At 39.6% G+C, this 16972-nt stretch overlaps 3 protein-coding genes across 5 annotated transcripts in view; 2 read left to right on the plus strand and 1 right to left on the minus strand.

Annotated features, from left to right (window-relative positions):
* Window positions 1–221: 221 nt before the first annotated feature.
* On the plus strand, window positions 222–4755 carry LOC21397143 (protein TIC 56, chloroplastic). Its single transcript, XM_024163775.1, has 5 exons — window positions 222–1022; window positions 1773–1970; window positions 2919–3201; window positions 3718–3880; window positions 4268–4755. Exons 1-5 carry the CDS (start codon window positions 311–313, stop codon window positions 4460–4462), a joined length of 1551 nt encoding a protein of 516 aa, XP_024019543.1. The 5' UTR covers window positions 222–310; the 3' UTR covers window positions 4463–4755.
* Window positions 4756–7189: 2434 nt separating this feature from the next.
* On the plus strand, window positions 7190–9317 carry LOC21397144 (gamma-interferon-inducible lysosomal thiol reductase). 2 transcript variants are annotated; one of them, XM_024163779.1, is made up of 6 exons: window positions 7190–7665; window positions 7791–7848; window positions 8072–8137; window positions 8358–8498; window positions 8789–8881; window positions 8957–9317. In XM_024163779.1, exons 1-6 carry the CDS (start codon window positions 7628–7630, stop codon window positions 9026–9028), a joined length of 468 nt encoding a protein of 155 aa, XP_024019547.1. In that variant the 5' UTR covers window positions 7190–7627; the 3' UTR covers window positions 9029–9317. The 2 variants fall into 2 exon arrangements, with proteins under 2 accessions (XP_024019547.1, XP_010093552.2); XM_010095250.2 differs by having other exon boundaries at window positions 7190–7848.
* Window positions 9318–10369: 1052 nt separating this feature from the next.
* Window positions 10370–16972, minus strand: part of LOC21397145 — a 9077-nt gene continuing 2474 nt past the window's right edge. For both annotated transcript variants that reach the window (XM_010095251.2, XM_024163776.1), the window contains 3 exons: window positions 11333–11406; window positions 11030–11182; window positions 10370–10568 (listed from right to left, as the gene is read on the minus strand). In XM_010095251.2, the coding sequence (XP_010093553.2) occupies window positions 11067–11182; window positions 11333–11406 (190 nt within the window). In that variant the 3' untranslated portion in view covers window positions 10370–10568; window positions 11030–11066. The remainder of the gene's footprint in view (window positions 10569–11029; window positions 11183–11332; window positions 11407–16972) is intronic.

Genomic DNA, 16972 nt, shown 5'->3' on the forward strand with positions numbered 1-16972 from the left:
TTCCTTTCTTGTTTGGTAAATGAGCCTGAGTGTTTGGAATAGAATCGGGTCGTGCACACGCCGTTTATTTTATTAATTTAAGTTTATAATTAAAAGTTTATTATAATAAAAAATTTTAAAAAATAATAATATTTAATTTTTTTATTATAATAAAAAATTCTTAAATAAAAAATTTTTACGAATTAAAAACTCAAATTATCTCTCTCTCTCTCTCTCTCTCTCTCGACTTTAAACGTCTCTCATAGAACAGAGTCTCACCTTATCCCATTTTACAGTCTCTGAACTCTAAACCCTTTCTCCTTTGTTTCCAATGGCATCGATCAATTTCAACCCATTCGAAAGCTGGTTCTCAAAACCACCGAAGCCAATTCCTCCACTGAACCTCCTCAAGCTCAATGACTTCTCCTTCTTCCGAACCGAATCCCCCTCAAAGTTCGCTTCTCTCTCCGCTTCAAACCTCTTCGACAGAGACAAACAACAACTCGAAACTAACCCCTCCTCCTCGACCGAAGAACCCAAAGGTCCGTACAGTCAAATGCTGGACCAGTACTTCTGGGAATGCGAGAACTTGCCCGATTACCGCTACGCCCCGGAGGTCGAAAAGATCCTCAACGAAGACCCCATTTTCGAGAAGAAGGAAAACCCGACGGAGGAGGAGATCAGAGAGAACGCCAAGTTCTGGGAGGACTTTTGGGCCAATCCGGTTGTGAAGTTCTTGAGACGGGCAGAGGAGATTGCGGATATTGTGAATGAAATGGAGCTCAAGGAGAACGAGAATCCGTACAGGAGAGAGGACCGGAAGCTATGGCGGTCGGTGCCGCACGTGATTGGGCTCGACGGCCGGCCCATGCCGAGGAAGGCGATAAAGACGAAGCAAGAGTCCGATGACAAGTTTTGGGATTTTGCGAGGCAGTTCTTCTTTGGGCTCTGGGGGTTCCGCCAGAGGCCCTACCCGTCGGGCCGCCCCATCGACGTCGCTCAGGCCATCGGCTACAAGCGCCTCGAGAAGCGCTATTATGATTGTAAGTTTGTTCTGGTTTCAGAATTGGTTGGTTTTAATGCTTGTTGCTATGGAATTGTGTTATTGTTATTAAGACTTGTTTATGTGTAATTGTGAATGCGCTTGTACTCTGTGTATTTGTTTCACTTTGAGTACTTTTTTTTTTCCTTCATATAATTCAGTTGTAAACAAGTCAATTTTCTTTTTACCATTGTTTTCTAGTTTGATTATTATTGAGTTAGTGCAATGCATTTTGATAATGTATATTTGTGAATGCACCCGTATTCTGTGCATTTGTTTCACTTTTAGTGCTTTGTTTTATTTTTATTTTTCTATATAGTTCAGTTGTAAACAATCTGTCAAGTGCCTTCTTACCATTGTTTTAATATTTGAGAATTGTTTTAGTACGATTTTTTTTTGTTGTCTGAAACTTTTTAACATTTTGAACTGCTTGAATACATTTTTATCACAATAAAGGAATTTTGTGAATGTACTTCCATGTATTCGGGTGTAAACAATGATTCGAGTGGCCCAATGATTTCTCTACGTTTGTTTCTAACAATAATCTTTACTGCTTATCTTATTGGAAACTAGTTGGAAAAACTCTTCTCAGACTCGGTATTGTGTTCCGTTTTTTCTAGCTTTGGCACTAGCTGTAAAATGTGTACTTGTAGCAGAGTATCCCTGCCGTCAGTGAACATAATGGAAAGAAATTCTGTTTGGAATGCTGTTTATGTATTTAAATGAGGCTGTTATTGTTTACTGATGGCAGTTATCATGAGGAGTGGTGGATTTTACTATAAGGATCGGTTGGGTCGTACTCGAGGACCATGTGAGTTGATAACCCTCAAAACTGCATGGGGGGCTGGCATCATTGATAAAGACACGTTCATTTGGGGTGAAGACATGGATGAATGGGCGCCAATTCACATGGTTTATGGCATGGAACGTGCGATTGCCACGTGGGAAGGTTTGTTAATCTTCCTTCATACTTGTATTTTTGTTGCTTGAGCGAGTTTGTTGATATATATGATTGTATGTTGGGGTACATATGTTGACCGAAAGATAAAGAATGTTCCCTTTTTCTTGATACAAATGGCCTTCTGATTTCAAATTTTGAAATCGCAATACCTTATTCTTTGGTACAAGATTTGTTAAAGGATTCAGCTTAAATGATTTTGCAAATGTTGATAGAAGAAAGTTAGGATGTCTCTGGCAAGTACATCAAATTTTGCTGAACTTTATATCTCTTTTGACAGTATTATGAAGTTATCTATTTCATAAGTAATGATACTTAACAAATTCAAGTTTAGATTTTTTAGGTTGGTCTCAATCTTGTGTTAGGATCCTGGTTGAGTCCCACATTGCTAAAGTATGGGCTTAGCATGTGGGTTTATAACTATTTGGGCACCCTCTCCCTACAAGCTAGCTTTTGGGGATGAGTTCTACCAAAGGGTTATAACAATTGGTATCAGAGCATGCTCCTCCTCAGGCCCACGTTGCGGAAGGGGCGACCTAGAAAGGCCAGAGTGGGCCATCCAGAGTGGGCCGCCGTGGACGTCGGTGTCGGAAGCATGGTGGTATGTTAGGTCTTGGATGAGTCCCACATTGCTAAAGTATGGGCTTAGCATGTGGGTTTATAACCATTTGGGCACCCTTTCTCTACAAGCTAGCTTTTGGGGATGAGTTCTACCCAAGGGTTATAACATCTTCTGAGACGAAAGAACATGTCATAGCTACATATGACCTGGCGTAGGTAGGTTATTATGATTGTTTTAGACGAGCTAAGAAGCTGTGCCACTTTAAAGAATATCATATCTTGTTTTCTTCATCGCTTTCCATTGTTGTTGTTATTATTTAATAGTTTGTGTCAAAAGGAATCAATTTGTGCTATAACCAGACTAATTTGTGGTTATAGTTAGACTTGGAGCTGCTGCTACTGCTTTTCTTCACAAACTGCAAAAAGGCATTCCTCCTTGGGTTCCTCTGAAGGGGCATGAGCCAAAAACATATGAGCAGGCCCAACGAGAAGCTTATGAAAGCAAGAGACGCGATTTAGCTGTACTGGAAGCTAATGGTGGTGTTTGGCCTGGTGTTAGAATTCCAAGTCATTGTCTATTTCTTTGGGCTAGTGGCTCAGAACTGACATCAATTCTTCAACAGGATCACATGCCAAACAAATATATTCCAAATGATCTTAGGTATTTCTTGTCGTATAATCTTTTATAATCCAAAAGTAAAACTGCATTTCCTTTTTGTCATTAACGTTTCACTGGTAGAGGAGCTATGTTGTGTCAATCGAGAGAAGAAGCTGCCCCTGGGGAGCAAAGTGTATAATAGCTATTTTATTTGTTTTAGAAACTTAATTAGGGGTGTTGATGAAGGTTAATTTCTTTCAAAGGTATATGCTTTTTGTATTGGGATCTTAAATTGTTTCATAGTAGTCAACTACTGGAATGAAGCACTCACCAACATATTTAAATTTTATAGATTACCACCCTTTTTTCAGTTTTTCCTTTTCTTCTTTTTTTTGTTACAAGAGTAATGAAAATGAAGAGCCGTGTTTTTCTCCCGCTTGGCTTCCTTCTTTCTGAACGGGGTTGAGTATATGACAATTCATCACACTTAAATCTATTCAATATGTTTGTTGAAATAGCTTTGTTGCTATTGCATATCAAGAACTGATTAACTAACGCAATGTTTGCTTATTGGGGCAGGCGTCAATTGGCTGAAATTATCCCTGGTCTAAGGCCATGGGAAGTTCTAAGCGTTGAACAAGCAATGGATCAGATAACATATGGTGGGGAATGGTACCGCGAGCCTCTCGGTACATACACGACGGGCCCTCCATACATTCGAAAATGGAATAAGGATGTCATGGTATAGACTTGCTCCTGACTTTCAAAACCAAGTTTTCTTCTGCACTTGAGCTTGATATTTCCTCACGGTTTGAACATGGCAAAATCACAAATCATGGTTCCATCAATTATTGGAAGAAAAACACTGTTTAAAGTATGCTAAACTGGTCACATATTCTTTGCTGATCTGAAAGATTTAAGGCTCTATTCTCGTAGTTTCCTGTTCCTAGCTGATACGAATAATCATTTTATGTGTCTGCATGTTCTTCTAAATGCAATGGACACCATCCCAAGAAGGAAAACTGGCTGAATTTTCTTGTGAAATTTCTCTTGGCTTCAGTCTATTTATCATATCCTCCAAGGACAAGCAAATCTCTAACAAGTTGTCTCATGTTTTATTTTTCTACAGAGAATACTGAGGATTTATGAAAAGCTTAGCAGTGCAGTTTACCGGAAAATGAGTCAGGCAATTCCTGGTTTCACCACAATAATGGAGAAAGTCTATGCTGATGCTGCTGTGAGGGATGCAAGACGGAAGGAGAGGATGTTGGCTAAGAAGAAAGCCGGGGAGGAAGAACTTTATCGTCGAGTTATAGGGAAATAGTCAAATTTTTCCGTTGGTGGCAAAGAAAAGCGTACATCTTCACTTTATATAAATGTGTTTCTTCTTGGGAAACCAGAGATGACTTTTGGTTCTTGAATATGCTGGGTCTTCATTATACTGCTTTTAGTGTTTTACCCAAATCTCACATCTGATCATACAAATGGCAACTCCAGGTCATGTTTGTTATTGTGGAGGAGGATAGTAGAGTACATATGGAATCCATATTTGGACTTAAAGATAGGTTCTGTTGGTTGGCTTGTTTTAATTGCATTATGTAAGTCTTCTTTTGCTTTCATTGGTCTTGAGACAGCATTTTGTATACAAGTGTTTATCAAACTAATTAAGGGGCCATTTCAGCCGTAGATTCAGGTTTTGAAGTTGAATCCCTGCATTGATAAATCAATTACAAATTATCATTGGCCGTTTGGTTTATAAATTCAAACATAATTTGTTCATTTTTTTAAGACAAAACACAGTAAGTAAAGCAAGGGGAAAAAAAAAAAATCAACCCTTTAAGGCTAAATACTAAGTGGCGTCGTGCATCTTATTTAGCTTCTCTTTCCATAACCGGTTCCTTGGAGGGTTGACATTGCTCGTTTAGCTTGTTTGCTTTTTAGCTGGACCTAATCGGATAAGCTGGAGCTCATTTGTCCCTTATCCGTGTCCTTCTTCGTGTCTTCTTACTAAAATCTTATCCGTGTCCTTCTTCGTGTCTTCTTACTAAAATCTTATCGTGTCTTCTTACTAAAATCTTGTAGTATCAGTTAAAGTTGTCATGACTTTTTAATTGACGTGATATGATATTTTAATTAATATGACATGATATATTAGAAAGATGTAAAAATGAATATAAATAAAGAGACGCGGGGTTCGATTTCATATAAGATAACATTTAGCACTATTTTTTGGGTAACATCATTACGGTTGTCTAAGTTTGTTCGTTGATCAGAATGAATCAGGTTATAGTTGGTTCCACTTTTTAATTTGTTCAAAGCACTAGTCACAAATAATTCTTTCAAACTCAGACGAGTGCAAGAAAAGGACAAACCCAAGCTATTTTAAAAGTTTTACAAACAATTGCTTTTATCTCAAGCATTTCTTGTTTGTAAAAGCTGTCGGTGGATGCAAATATGCTGTGGTGCTCATAAATAACATTGTTGAGTTACCTTATGTTCAACGCCAAGAAATGACAAAAAAAAAAACGTATTCACATAAACACATACAGACAACATTAACCCTATCGTTTCATGGATTTCAGATGGATTAGTTTAATTTTTGATTGGGCCAACAATTTTTAGCATGTTTAACATGCCACAATTAAGAAATCGGGGACCGTGCAATTTATGGTGATCTGTTGGAAGTCTTTGGACGTTTATGCCAACCTAACAAAACTTCAGGGCATTTATCCTAATATTAACATTCGTGTCAATCTAGTAAAAACTTAAAAGGGATTTTGTGGCAATAAAAATAGGAGAGATTTAACATTTATTGGTACTTGGAGTAACGCCGCAAACATAAATAGATTCATGACTGAGATGAGATTGGTAAATTTTTTAATTTAGGGATCAAAATACCAAACAAACAAGTCTCGGATCTAAACAAAAAAAAAAAAAAAAAAAAAAAAAAAAAAAAAAAAAAAAAAAGTAAAATAGAGAAAGAAGTTGTGCAACTGAGAACATGTCCTATTAGTCGCAAGTCTCGACGATATTCCTGTGAATGCTGACCGAGTTTGTCTTTTCATCACAATTCAAAGAATGCTTCGATCCCACCATTATAACTCATAAGGCAAATCATAAGCTGTTAGCGGTTGGTAGTTGTGGCATTGATCCCATTTTTTAAAAAATAAAAAAATAATAAAAAGCATAAAATAGTTCAAGTCCTTCTAGAGTTTCTGCTGTTCACGCCAGTGCTCATGTGAAAAAAAAGGGGTAAAGAACCGGCAGATGGAAAATTGAACTAAGCAATGGATATATATAAACACATTAAAAAAAAGCCCAAAATAAAAAATAAGGCAATGAGATAATTGTCAAATATATATATATATTATATGTATATGTATATGAGCAAATTAGCAAGTATTGACAAATAGCTCCTAAAAGACTGGCCACAATGCTTCTAAAACGACATCCACGATGGTCCACTTCATAAATATGATCCAAGGGTAGTCTTTTCCTCTCACAGCTCAACCAGTCTAGCAATATTTACAATATTAAACATTGACTTTAATAATCTAACCTCATATCATCATTCAAAGATGGTAATCTAGTATATCTGATTTGGCTCATATTCCCCATAACACGCATCATAAGCAGACAAAACATTCTTTATATGTGTTTAGAAAATTCTAATGTTGGACATATGAAATATGAATAGATAGACGCAAATTAATTGGGTGACCACGTCAAACATTCGAGAGTTAATGATTTTGGCTCTTTCATAGCCAGCAACTAGCAGAGTGCATTGATGTAGTCTGGTCCGTGTATCATCAACATCACCTTGCCAACCATGAAAGAGAAACAACTATCATTTCTTTTGGAAGCCATCACAAGCTTTTGTACAATTACTTCTACAGGAAACAAGAAATATTGAATACAAATTGTCAATTGGGAAAATAGGAAAGGACATAATTCACTTTCATGACATGAGGCAAAAGAAAGGTGCAATTTAGAATTTTGATTTTTGTTTTTTGCTGAATAAAGAAAAATGGATCACTGGTGCTATCCCGACCCCTTTCGGCCATTTCTATCATTGAGAGAAGAAATAATGTAGCCCATAATGGAACTAAAAGGGCCAGAATAATTCAACTTAAAGAATAAGCCCCGCTCCAGACGAGTTGTAATAGGTCTTGCACAACCTATTCATGATAGAGAAAGACCTATAGGACTGTTAATATTCTATTTGGAAATTTTGAAGTAAAAAAAAAAAAAAAAAAAAAAAAAAAAAAAGGAAAGACATAACGCTACACAAACTCATTGGTGGTAAAACAAAGGTGCAACAGCGAGCGTTACTGTTTGGTGATCTACATCAACATTAAGCCAATATATATAAGACACATGAATATTAAAAAGCTTTTCTCAAGAATGGGTTCTCCAAGTTTAGTGCTCACATTTGTCATTGCTTGTCCATTTCTCTTGTTCATATGTCAGAGTCATAGTGTCGCTGCTTATGACTTGGATTATGGCAAAGTTTATGAGGATTCAAAGGTCGTTTCTAAGAAATTAAATCTTTCTGTATACTATGAGGCTCTAAACCCATCTTGTGCCACTTTCATCGTTAAAAATCTTGCTCGGATTTTCGACAATGGTCTGAACACAATTCTGAATCTCAGGTTGATCCCTTGGGGTAATGCTTATGTCAACAAATCTAGCAACGCCATTGTTTGTCAGGTAAGATTTTTCCGTCTGGGTTTTCTTAGTTGTGCATTTTTCATGCATAAACATTGCGTTTCTTCTTCGTTTCCTCTCATTTTCTTATCAAAATATCACCATCCAAATGCGCATCTTTCTTTCTTGAAAACCAGTTTTCGGGTTTTCGTATTGATAGTTTGCTTCCTATTAATTAGTAACTGTTATGCAATTTAATTTAATTTTTTTCTTTTTTCTTTTTTAGAATGGCTCAGATGAATGCCAGCTGAATACTCTGCAAGCCTGCACCGTTAATGTCTTGCGTGATGTGGTTAGACTCTACTCTTCTAAATAATAGATTGCTGATTCGAGTTTTTAATTCGAGTTAATGTGTGATTATCTGAGAGTTTAGCAAAAAAGTTAGATATTACTGTTTCTAAGAGTTTTTTACTGTAGCAAAACTCGAATCGGTGAAATGAACGGGACGTTTATTCTAATATTGTTCTCACGTTAATTAGATTCATAATTTTTTCTACTAAATTCTGATGCAGAACAAGCATTTTGCTTTGATTTACTGCTTTGAGTTTCTGGTCATTGAGGGAAGGTACAAGGATTGGAGAACTTGTTTCAGTTCATTGGGTTTGAATCAGAAACCTGTGTTGAACTGCATCAATAGCGTAAATGGAACAAAGGTACACTGATGTAGGATTTTTTTTTTTTTTTTTTTTTTTTTGGGTCAATGCTAGGGTCTAGTGTGTCTTTAATATTGTCGGTGCATATTTTTATTTTTTAAAGTCAAGTGAACAAAATTGGACAAAAAATCATAGCAATACAAGGTTTTACTTAAATTTATGTTTTGTCATCCTAAAAAGATCCTTGACATTGTGTTTGTCCTTTTTTTTTTCCCCAGAAAAGAAAGTATTCTTTAAAGTTCCCAATTGGGTTCCAGTTAATTTAGTATGAAATTTCAACTGATTTGCAGCTTGAACAAAAGTATGCTATTGAAACTGCTCAACTTAATCCGCCTCACACATTTGTACCTTGGGTGGTTGTGAATAACCAACCTATTGGAAAGGTAAGATTTCCTTAATTTCCCTTTATCTGTTTCCGTTGTCACTCTCTAAGCACCATATGTCTCTGAATTATGCAGGATTATAATAACTTTACCGCGTATGCATGCAAGGCCTATAAAGGGAATTCTGCCCCTATAGCCTGCCAATAGTTTTCCTTTAGTTGGAACAGGAAAGTAAATCCAGTTTGCAAATTAGTCAATATTGCTGGGAGAAAGAGAAGAGTGTGAGAGAGTTTATATATAATATCCACATGATCAACATTATTTCCATGATGAAAAGAACTTTCCCCCTCGTTTGTACTTGAAGGTGGTGAATAGTGTTGCGTTTTACACCATAGTGAATATGTGATCCTGGGTTGTGTCTGTTTTACTTATGTAAATAAATTAAGTAAAAAAAAAAATACATTTATGTTAGCAATACATATCTTCATAAAAGTGGAAAAAAAAATGTTTTCTTTTGCTCATCTATTTTTGTAGAGTTCCCAGTTCAATATTGCTTCTGTACATAAAAGGATGCATATGCCACCAGAGTGATTTAAATGTAGGAAAGCGATTTGCACACACTAAAGTATTTCCTTAATTTATTTTAAAAGATGTAATTTTTTAAGCCGTTAACTTTTACTTTTAGTTAAAAAAAAACAAAAAAAACAAAAGCACACACAAAAATCCTAAATAGGCGTAAAGCTAACAACTCTTGAAAATTGATTCAACAATTCTCTCTACCTCAATGATCGACCACCAATTGGTTATAGGTACGAGGAAAAATAATAAGAGTTAACTAGCTAGACGTTTTGCGCTGTAGATGGAGTAGTTTTCTTTTGGCCGCTTCTAGAGAGAAAAGATTGTAATGTGATGGAGAGGGGGTCACGGTAGAATTTTAAAGAGGGAATAACTCATTGTTGAGTTGGATGAGAAGGAAGCACCTTAATCGACTCTTGTGTTCTCTTATTCATGTCTTCCTTCATGTCCCTTCAATAATATCATGCTATCATATCATGTCAATTAAATAGTCATGACAGCTAAAATATTTTAATTGACATTATATGATTTTATTGGGAGAATATGAAAGGGAACACAAATAAGGGGACATACGAACTTAATCCTTCAAATCACTAATGATTTGTTAGATTGTAAGTTCGGCCTGGGGCTTTATGATCAATAAAGTTCAATTCTAGTTTTTCTTGAGAAAAATTCAGACTTCTATTATGTATCTTGCTATAAATTTTGTTATCTAGTCGCATTCAGCAATGGTCAAACTGATAACAAAGAAGAAAAACAATTTACAGTACTCGCATGGGGCACCAAAGCACATCCTAGATTTTCCTTATAATAAATGACCAGAGCTCATCATAACATTTGTCCTGTTATTGTTAATTCCAACGGGCCTGAGCAACTGAATCTTTTATTATTAGAATAGATTAATGTGGGAGAGCTTTAAGTATGATAGATTATAAGCTAATGATTTGAAATATCGATGACATAAGACGGGTAATCTAATAACTCACAAACATAAAGGTGTTTGACGTGAATAAGGTTTTCAACAACAAAATATGAATCACGTGAAGTCGATCAAAATCTCAATTTATCATTGACAATTACATGTTAACAAACCAGGATTAGAGATACAACCGTAATAAGAAAATGGCGCCGAGAAGAAAATTGCATAGCCAATTAGGAATTGGAAAGAGTCCTGTGGAAGCAGAGAAAGAAATTTCATTTCCAAGCATTAAACATCATTAAATCATCTAATTTGTATAACCTTAAGGTCTTCCTCTCATTTGCCTAATTAATAAAATGATCAATGACTTTTTTTTTTTTTTTTTTGGCTAGAACAAAAATGATTAAGGTTAATATTATTTCATGTGCCAAAACTATGAAATTTTGGCTATGAATTATGCTTGAAAGTTGAGCGTGGCTAACCCTAGGCATTAACTCTTAAATGAATGATCTCATCCCTACGTATCAGCTTTAGATGATCTTTTAATAACACGTCAGAAAATGTGCTTAGAACCCAAGGACAGTTGATAAAAGCCTATGGATCAGATACTATTCAAGTAAGGTTGACACAGATACAAAAAATGTTTCAAAAACAATTCTTAAATAAAGAACATTCTATAGAGTAAAGAAGCCATCTTAAGGTGAGAAAATTACCGCCAGGCATTAGACGAGATCTTTAAGGGTAGCAAGTTCAAACTTTATCCTGAACTATCATTGTCCAAATGCTATCACACACATCAAAAGCACTCATCTGTGTTGGGTCAAATTCGAATTTCTTGACCACCCTTTCTTCTCGATCAACAATATCTGCAGGTCACATGGTAAAGGAGAACAGTATTATCGGAAGCTAAAAATCCTTGCTCGTTTTTTGACATAACTACAAAAATAAGTCATGTATAAAGTGAATTTATTTTTTTTCTTTAAAAAGAAAGATAAAAGTTAATCGCAGAAGCATACGGCCTGAAACTTTAGATGGATCATACAGATCAGGAATGATATCTGTCACGGATGCAAACATAGAAAGTGTCCTCCTGCAGATCAAAAAACATGTTTCACTTTTAGACCAAAAAATCAAATTGTCAAATATTGAGACAGAAACAACCCAGATTTACAATTCTGATACAGAATGGTAAGTAGAAATGTTATTAAGCACGAATTATTGAATTGAAACAACTATCGGAAGATTGAGACAAGAATCTTTCCGGACACGATTCCCACACTTAGGTTTTCGAGAGACCTGAACTCTCCAACTTCTCACAAAACAATTCTCCCCACCCCCCGCAGAATCCCATTCTACCCCTGTCTTTTATTTCTCCTTACGTAAGTAAAGTGCACCGGTGGCCTATCATTACCTGCCGCCCAAACCTGCACCTTGTCCTCAAGGTGAAAAGATGGAAAATGGTGTTGGATAGCTAAAAAAGATTCCCATGTAGCATCAAAGGTGGGCATCCCCTGCCAGTGGATCAACACCTCCACCTCATTCCCGCTGCCCTCTCTAGGTTGGCGAACACCCAACGCTAGCTCCATCAACATCTCCATGTCCGCAGTAAGCTGAGCAGGAAGCTCTTGAGAGGCCTCAGCCGATCCCAAACAACGCTTGAGTTGGGACACATGGAAAACCGGGTGGATGCGAGCTGACTCAGGAAGCTGCAAACGGTAAGCCACCTTACCAAACCGCTGTGCCACCTAATAAGGGCCAAAGAAACGGGGTGCCAACTTCTCATTCCTGCGACGGGACAATGACAGTTACTGATAAGGACGCAACTTGAGAAACACCAAATCACCCACCAAAAACTCGACATCCCGCCTCTTGCCATCGGCCACCCCCTTCATCTTGTCCTGTGCCCGTAGCAGGTGTAACTTCAATTCATCCAGAGCAACGTCTCTGTCCTCCAACTGACGTTCAAGCGACGCCACCGTTATCTTGCCGGAACCAAACCGGATCAAGGGTGGAGGGCCGAGGGTGGAGGGTCTCGGCCATACACCACACGAAAGGGTGTAGTATTGGCCGCAGAATGGTATGATGTATTATACCAATACTCCGCCCAAGCCAACCAACGCATCCATTGACGAGGTTTTAAAAAAACCTTGTCACGGTCTGACACAATGGAACGAGGAATCCCATGCAAGCGAACCACCTCCCGCATGAACAAATGAGCCACCGCCGGAGCTGTAAAAGGGTGACGAAGTGCCACAAAATGGGCATACTTACTCAATCTATCCACCACGACCAATATAGTGTCATAGCCTTCGGACTTAGGAAGGCCTTCAATAAACATGGACAAATCCTCCCAAATCTGATCCGGAATTGGGAGAGGTTGCAAAAGCCCCGCGGGCAACAAATTGGAATGCTTGTTGCGTTGACAAACCGTACAGCGACCAACATACTCCTTAACTTGAACATGCCCACCCAATACCAAGAAGAGGCTAAGCGGCGGTAAGTTTTGAACACCCCTGAATGCCCGCCAATTGGGCCATCATGCGCTTCCTTTAATAGGGCAGCCACTAACGGGGAAGACTTGGCCAAGACTAGCCGACTCTTGTACAAAAGCCGACCCTGCTCCAACGAATCAAGCGGAACACATCTTTGATTCACTCTACGAACTGAAAGCGAAATTTTGCGAAACAACCACGCCCGGATCCGCGGCTATGTAGGTAAGTGGAAGTGCCACAAAATGGGCATACTTACTCAATCTATCCACCACGACCAATATAGTGTCATAGCCTTCGGACTTAGGAAGGCCTTCAATAAACATGGACAAATCCTCCCAAATCTGATCCGGAATTGGGAGAGGTTGCAAAAGCCCCGCGGGCAACAAATTGGAATGCTTGTTGCGTTGACAAACCGTACAGCGACCAACATACTCCTTAACTTGAACATGCCCACCCAATACCAAGAAGAGGCTAAGCGGCGGTAAGTTTTGAACACCCCTGAATGCCCGCCAATTGGGCCATCATGCGCTTCCTTTAATAGGGCAGCCACTAACGGGGAAGACTTGGCCAAGACTAGCCGACTCTTGTACAAAAGCCGACCCTGCTCCAACGAAAAACTAGGATAGCTGGTGTCCCCCTATAACAAAGCCTGATAAACTCCCATCAGCCGGGAATCCGACAACACCTGTTGCTGTATCTCCCCATAATCCAAACCGTGTACAAACGATAGTGTGCATAAAGAGGGCATCCCTTCCACACGAGAAAGCACATCAGCAGCCTTGTTCTCTATTCCCGGCCGGTATTGGATGTCAAAGTCATACCCCAATAGTTTAGGCCCCGTTCATTTCGCTAATTCGAGTTTAGAATTCGAGTTTTGCTACAGTAAAAAGCTCTCACAAACAATCACATCTAACTTTTTTGCTACAGTAAAAAGCTCTCACATAAAATCACATCTCAACTCGAATTAAAAACTCGAATCAGCGAACTAAACGGGCCCTTAGTAACCCATTTTTGGTGCTCAATACTAATCAGTCGCTGCTCTAACAAAAATTTCAAGCTCTGTTGGTCAGTGCGAACGATAAATCGCCTTCCAAGCAAATATGGTCGCCATTTCTGCACGGCCAAGACGATTGCCATCAACTCACGCTCGTAAATTGAACGTGCCCTGCCTCGAGGGGACAAAACATGGCTGTAAAAGGCAATTGGACGACCATTTTGCATCAACACTGCTCCTAGTCCATGGCCGGAAGCATCCGTCTCAACCACAAAGGGCTGAGAAAAATCCAGTAAGGCCAACACCGGAACTGTAGTCATGGCCTTCTTCAATGCCACAAACGACTCCTCCGCCGCTTGATTCCACCCAAACTGATCCTTTTTGAGTTGCCCAGTCAAAGGACTAGCCACCATCCCATAATTCTTGACGAACTTACGATAATATCCAGTGAGACCCAAGAAACCCCGCAACTCCCGCAATGTTTTGGATGCTGGCCAAATTAGCATTGCTTCAATCTTCCTCTCATCAACCGCCACCCCCTCGGCTGAAATAATATGCCCGAGATACTCCAGTGAAGGTTGGCCAAAGCAACACTTTTTATCATTAACTCTCAAACTATGCTGCCACAGCAACTCAAAGACCTGAAACAAGTGCTCCACGTGCTCTCCCAAGGTCGTACTATAAATCAAGATGTCGTCAAAAAACACCAACACAAACTTCCGTAGGAAACACTTAAACACCTCATTCATTAAGGCCTGAAAAGTGGCCGGCACGTTTGTCAATCCAAACGGCATTACCAAAAATTCATAGTGCCCTTCATGGGTTCTAAATGCTGTTTTTGGTACATCCTCAGCGCGCACCCTAATTTGGTGATACCCCGAAAGAAGATCCAACTTGGAAAAGATCTTCGCCCCATGCAACTCATCCAATAATTCATCTATTACTGGAATTGGGAACCGTTCAGGGACAGTAGCGCAATTCAAAGCTCTATAATCCACACAAAAACGCCAACTCCCGTCCTTTTTCTTAACCAAAAGTACCGGACTCGAATACGGGCTGGCACTAGGTTGAATGATGCCCGCTTGTAACATTTCGTTAACCAAGCGCTCAATCTCATCTTTCTGCACCTGTGGATAACGATACAGTCACACCCTAATAGGAGTAGTTCCCTCTTGAAGTACAATCGCATGATCACGAGCCCGAGTAGGTGATAATCCCTGCGGCTTCTCAAAAACAGCAGCAAACTGCTGCAATACTTGCGAAATCTCCTCTGGAATTTCCGTTTGCTTCCCCTCCCCTGCAACCTGTACACATCCCAACTCCACTAAGATCCCCTCTCCTGCTTTCTTGATTGTTTTCAGCATGGACTTTAAAGAAACCAATGTCCTACTGAGACTCGAATCCCCCTGCAACGTAACCGTTGACTCTCCCCCCTTGAATTTCATTGTTAATGTCTGCCAATTAACAGTCATATTGCCAAGGGATCCCAACCATTGCATGCCCAATATGACGTCCGAACTCCCAAGCTCAAGGGGTAAAAAATCCTCAACCACCTCCACCCCTTGCAACCCCAACACTAATCCCCTGCAAATCCCACTCCCCTTCACAGCCTTTCCTGTCCCCATAATCACCCCATACTCCTGGGTTGTAACTAATGGCAGGTCCAACCTCCTCACCAATTCCATGGAAATAAAATTGTGGGTGGCTCCCGAATCGATGAGCACAACCACCTCCTGACTCCCAACTAACCCCCGTATTTTCATGGTTTTCAGAGTGGTGATTCCCACCACTGAATTCAAAGAAAGTTCCACTACCTCTTCCTCATTCACTACTGTAATTTCTTCCTGTTCAATTTGACTAACTTCCTCTTCCTCTTCTAAAATCAAAATCTGCAATTCCTTATTCTTACAAACATGTCCAAAGTAATATTTCTCATCACATTTAAAACAGAGGCCTTTTTCTCGTCTTTTTTGGATTTCAGCCTCAGAAAAACGCCTAACAGAAGGCATACCTGTTGGCAGAAACGACTTGTCGTTTTGGGAAGGGCCAAACGACTTGTTGTTGGACATGGCTGATTTGAAGGTATTTGTTTATTGGCTCCGAAAAGGCTAGTTATAAGGTTGTTGTCGCATCCACGGGCTGGACGTCGTTCCTTTAGCTCCTCTCAAAGCCAAATCTCGATCCTCCACCCTCTGCGCTAGTTCGATGATCCGGTTCAACCCGCTCGGCTGAAGCAGGCGAATTTCCGCCCTAGTCTCCGGCTTAAGACCGTTGATGAAGTTACCTTCGAGGATCGCCGTGGGAATCTCCGTCAAAGGCGCGGCCAGCATCTCGAAATCCCTTATATACGCGCGCACTGTTCCCTCCTGCCGGAGAGCAAGGAACTTCTCACAGTTCGACCCCTCCTGCGACGGTCGAAAACAGTCGAGCAACAACTTCTTGAATTCTAGCCAATCACGTATGGGCCGGCGCCCGTCCGTCCACTGAAACCAAGCCAGAGCTTCGCCATCGAGACTAATGGCTGCCGCCTCCAATTTCTCCTTTTCTCCCAGGCGATTTAGGGCAAAAAATCGCTCAGCACGAAAAATCCAGCCATCTGGATTTGTGCCTTCAAAAATCGGCATTTCGATTCGCCTCGTCATCCCTCCCAACCGGAATTCTCCTTCCCGGTGCTCATACACCGGTCCGCCTCCGCTCCCATTCTCAACCCTAGCCCTCCCTATATTCCAAATCCTCTCCTCCTTGTTTCTGCAACAACGAGTCCAGTTTTCCCAAAATCAATGCCACGTTCTTCTCCAATGCAGGAATCTTCTGCAAATCATCCTTAACTTCTTCCATCTCCTTCGCAATTCCCTCCCAAACAGAACTCAACTGTTCTTTCACGGTACCCAGTCTTTCCTCCAATTTCCTGGCCGCCATCACAGATCACGCAAGATCGACGCTCTGATACCAATTTGATACCATATTGGTAAGTAGAAATGTTATTAAGCACGAATTATTGAATTGAAACAACTATCGGAAGATTGAGACAAGAATCTTTCCGGACACGATTCCCACACTCAGGTTTTCGAGAGACCTGAACTCTTCAACTTCTCACAAAACAATTCTCTAACTAACTCCCCTTTGTTTCCCCCTCCTATAAATCCCCTTATTCTACAATAGACAACCCC

Source organism: Morus notabilis, unplaced genomic scaffold (genome assembly GCF_000414095.1).
Source record: "Morus notabilis unplaced genomic scaffold, ASM41409v2 Scaffold403, whole genome shotgun sequence".
NCBI classification, from domain to species: Eukaryota; Viridiplantae; Streptophyta; class Magnoliopsida; order Rosales; family Moraceae; genus Morus; species Morus notabilis.

Bases quoted from the DNA above. Each gene is read 5' to 3' on its own strand.
- LOC21397143 (XM_024163775.1), top strand. From the start codon at position 311: ATGGCATCGATCAATTTCAACCCATTCGAAAGCTGGTTCTCAAAACCA. The intron at 1,023-1,772 runs GTAAGTTTGTTC...TACTGATGGCAG, and splicing joins CGAGAAGCGCTATTATGATT to TTATCATGAGGAGTGGTGGA. The intron at 1,971-2,918 runs GTTTGTTAATCT...TTGTGGTTATAG, and splicing joins TGCGATTGCCACGTGGGAAG to TTAGACTTGGAGCTGCTGCT.
- LOC21397144 (XM_010095250.2), top strand. From the start codon at position 7,516: ATGAATATTAAAAAGCTTTTCTCAAGAATGGGTTCTCCAAGTTTAGTG. The intron at 7,849-8,071 runs GTAAGATTTTTC...TTTCTTTTTTAG, and splicing joins GCAACGCCATTGTTTGTCAG to AATGGCTCAGATGAATGCCA. The intron at 8,138-8,357 runs GTTAGACTCTAC...ATTCTGATGCAG, and splicing joins TTAATGTCTTGCGTGATGTG to AACAAGCATTTTGCTTTGAT.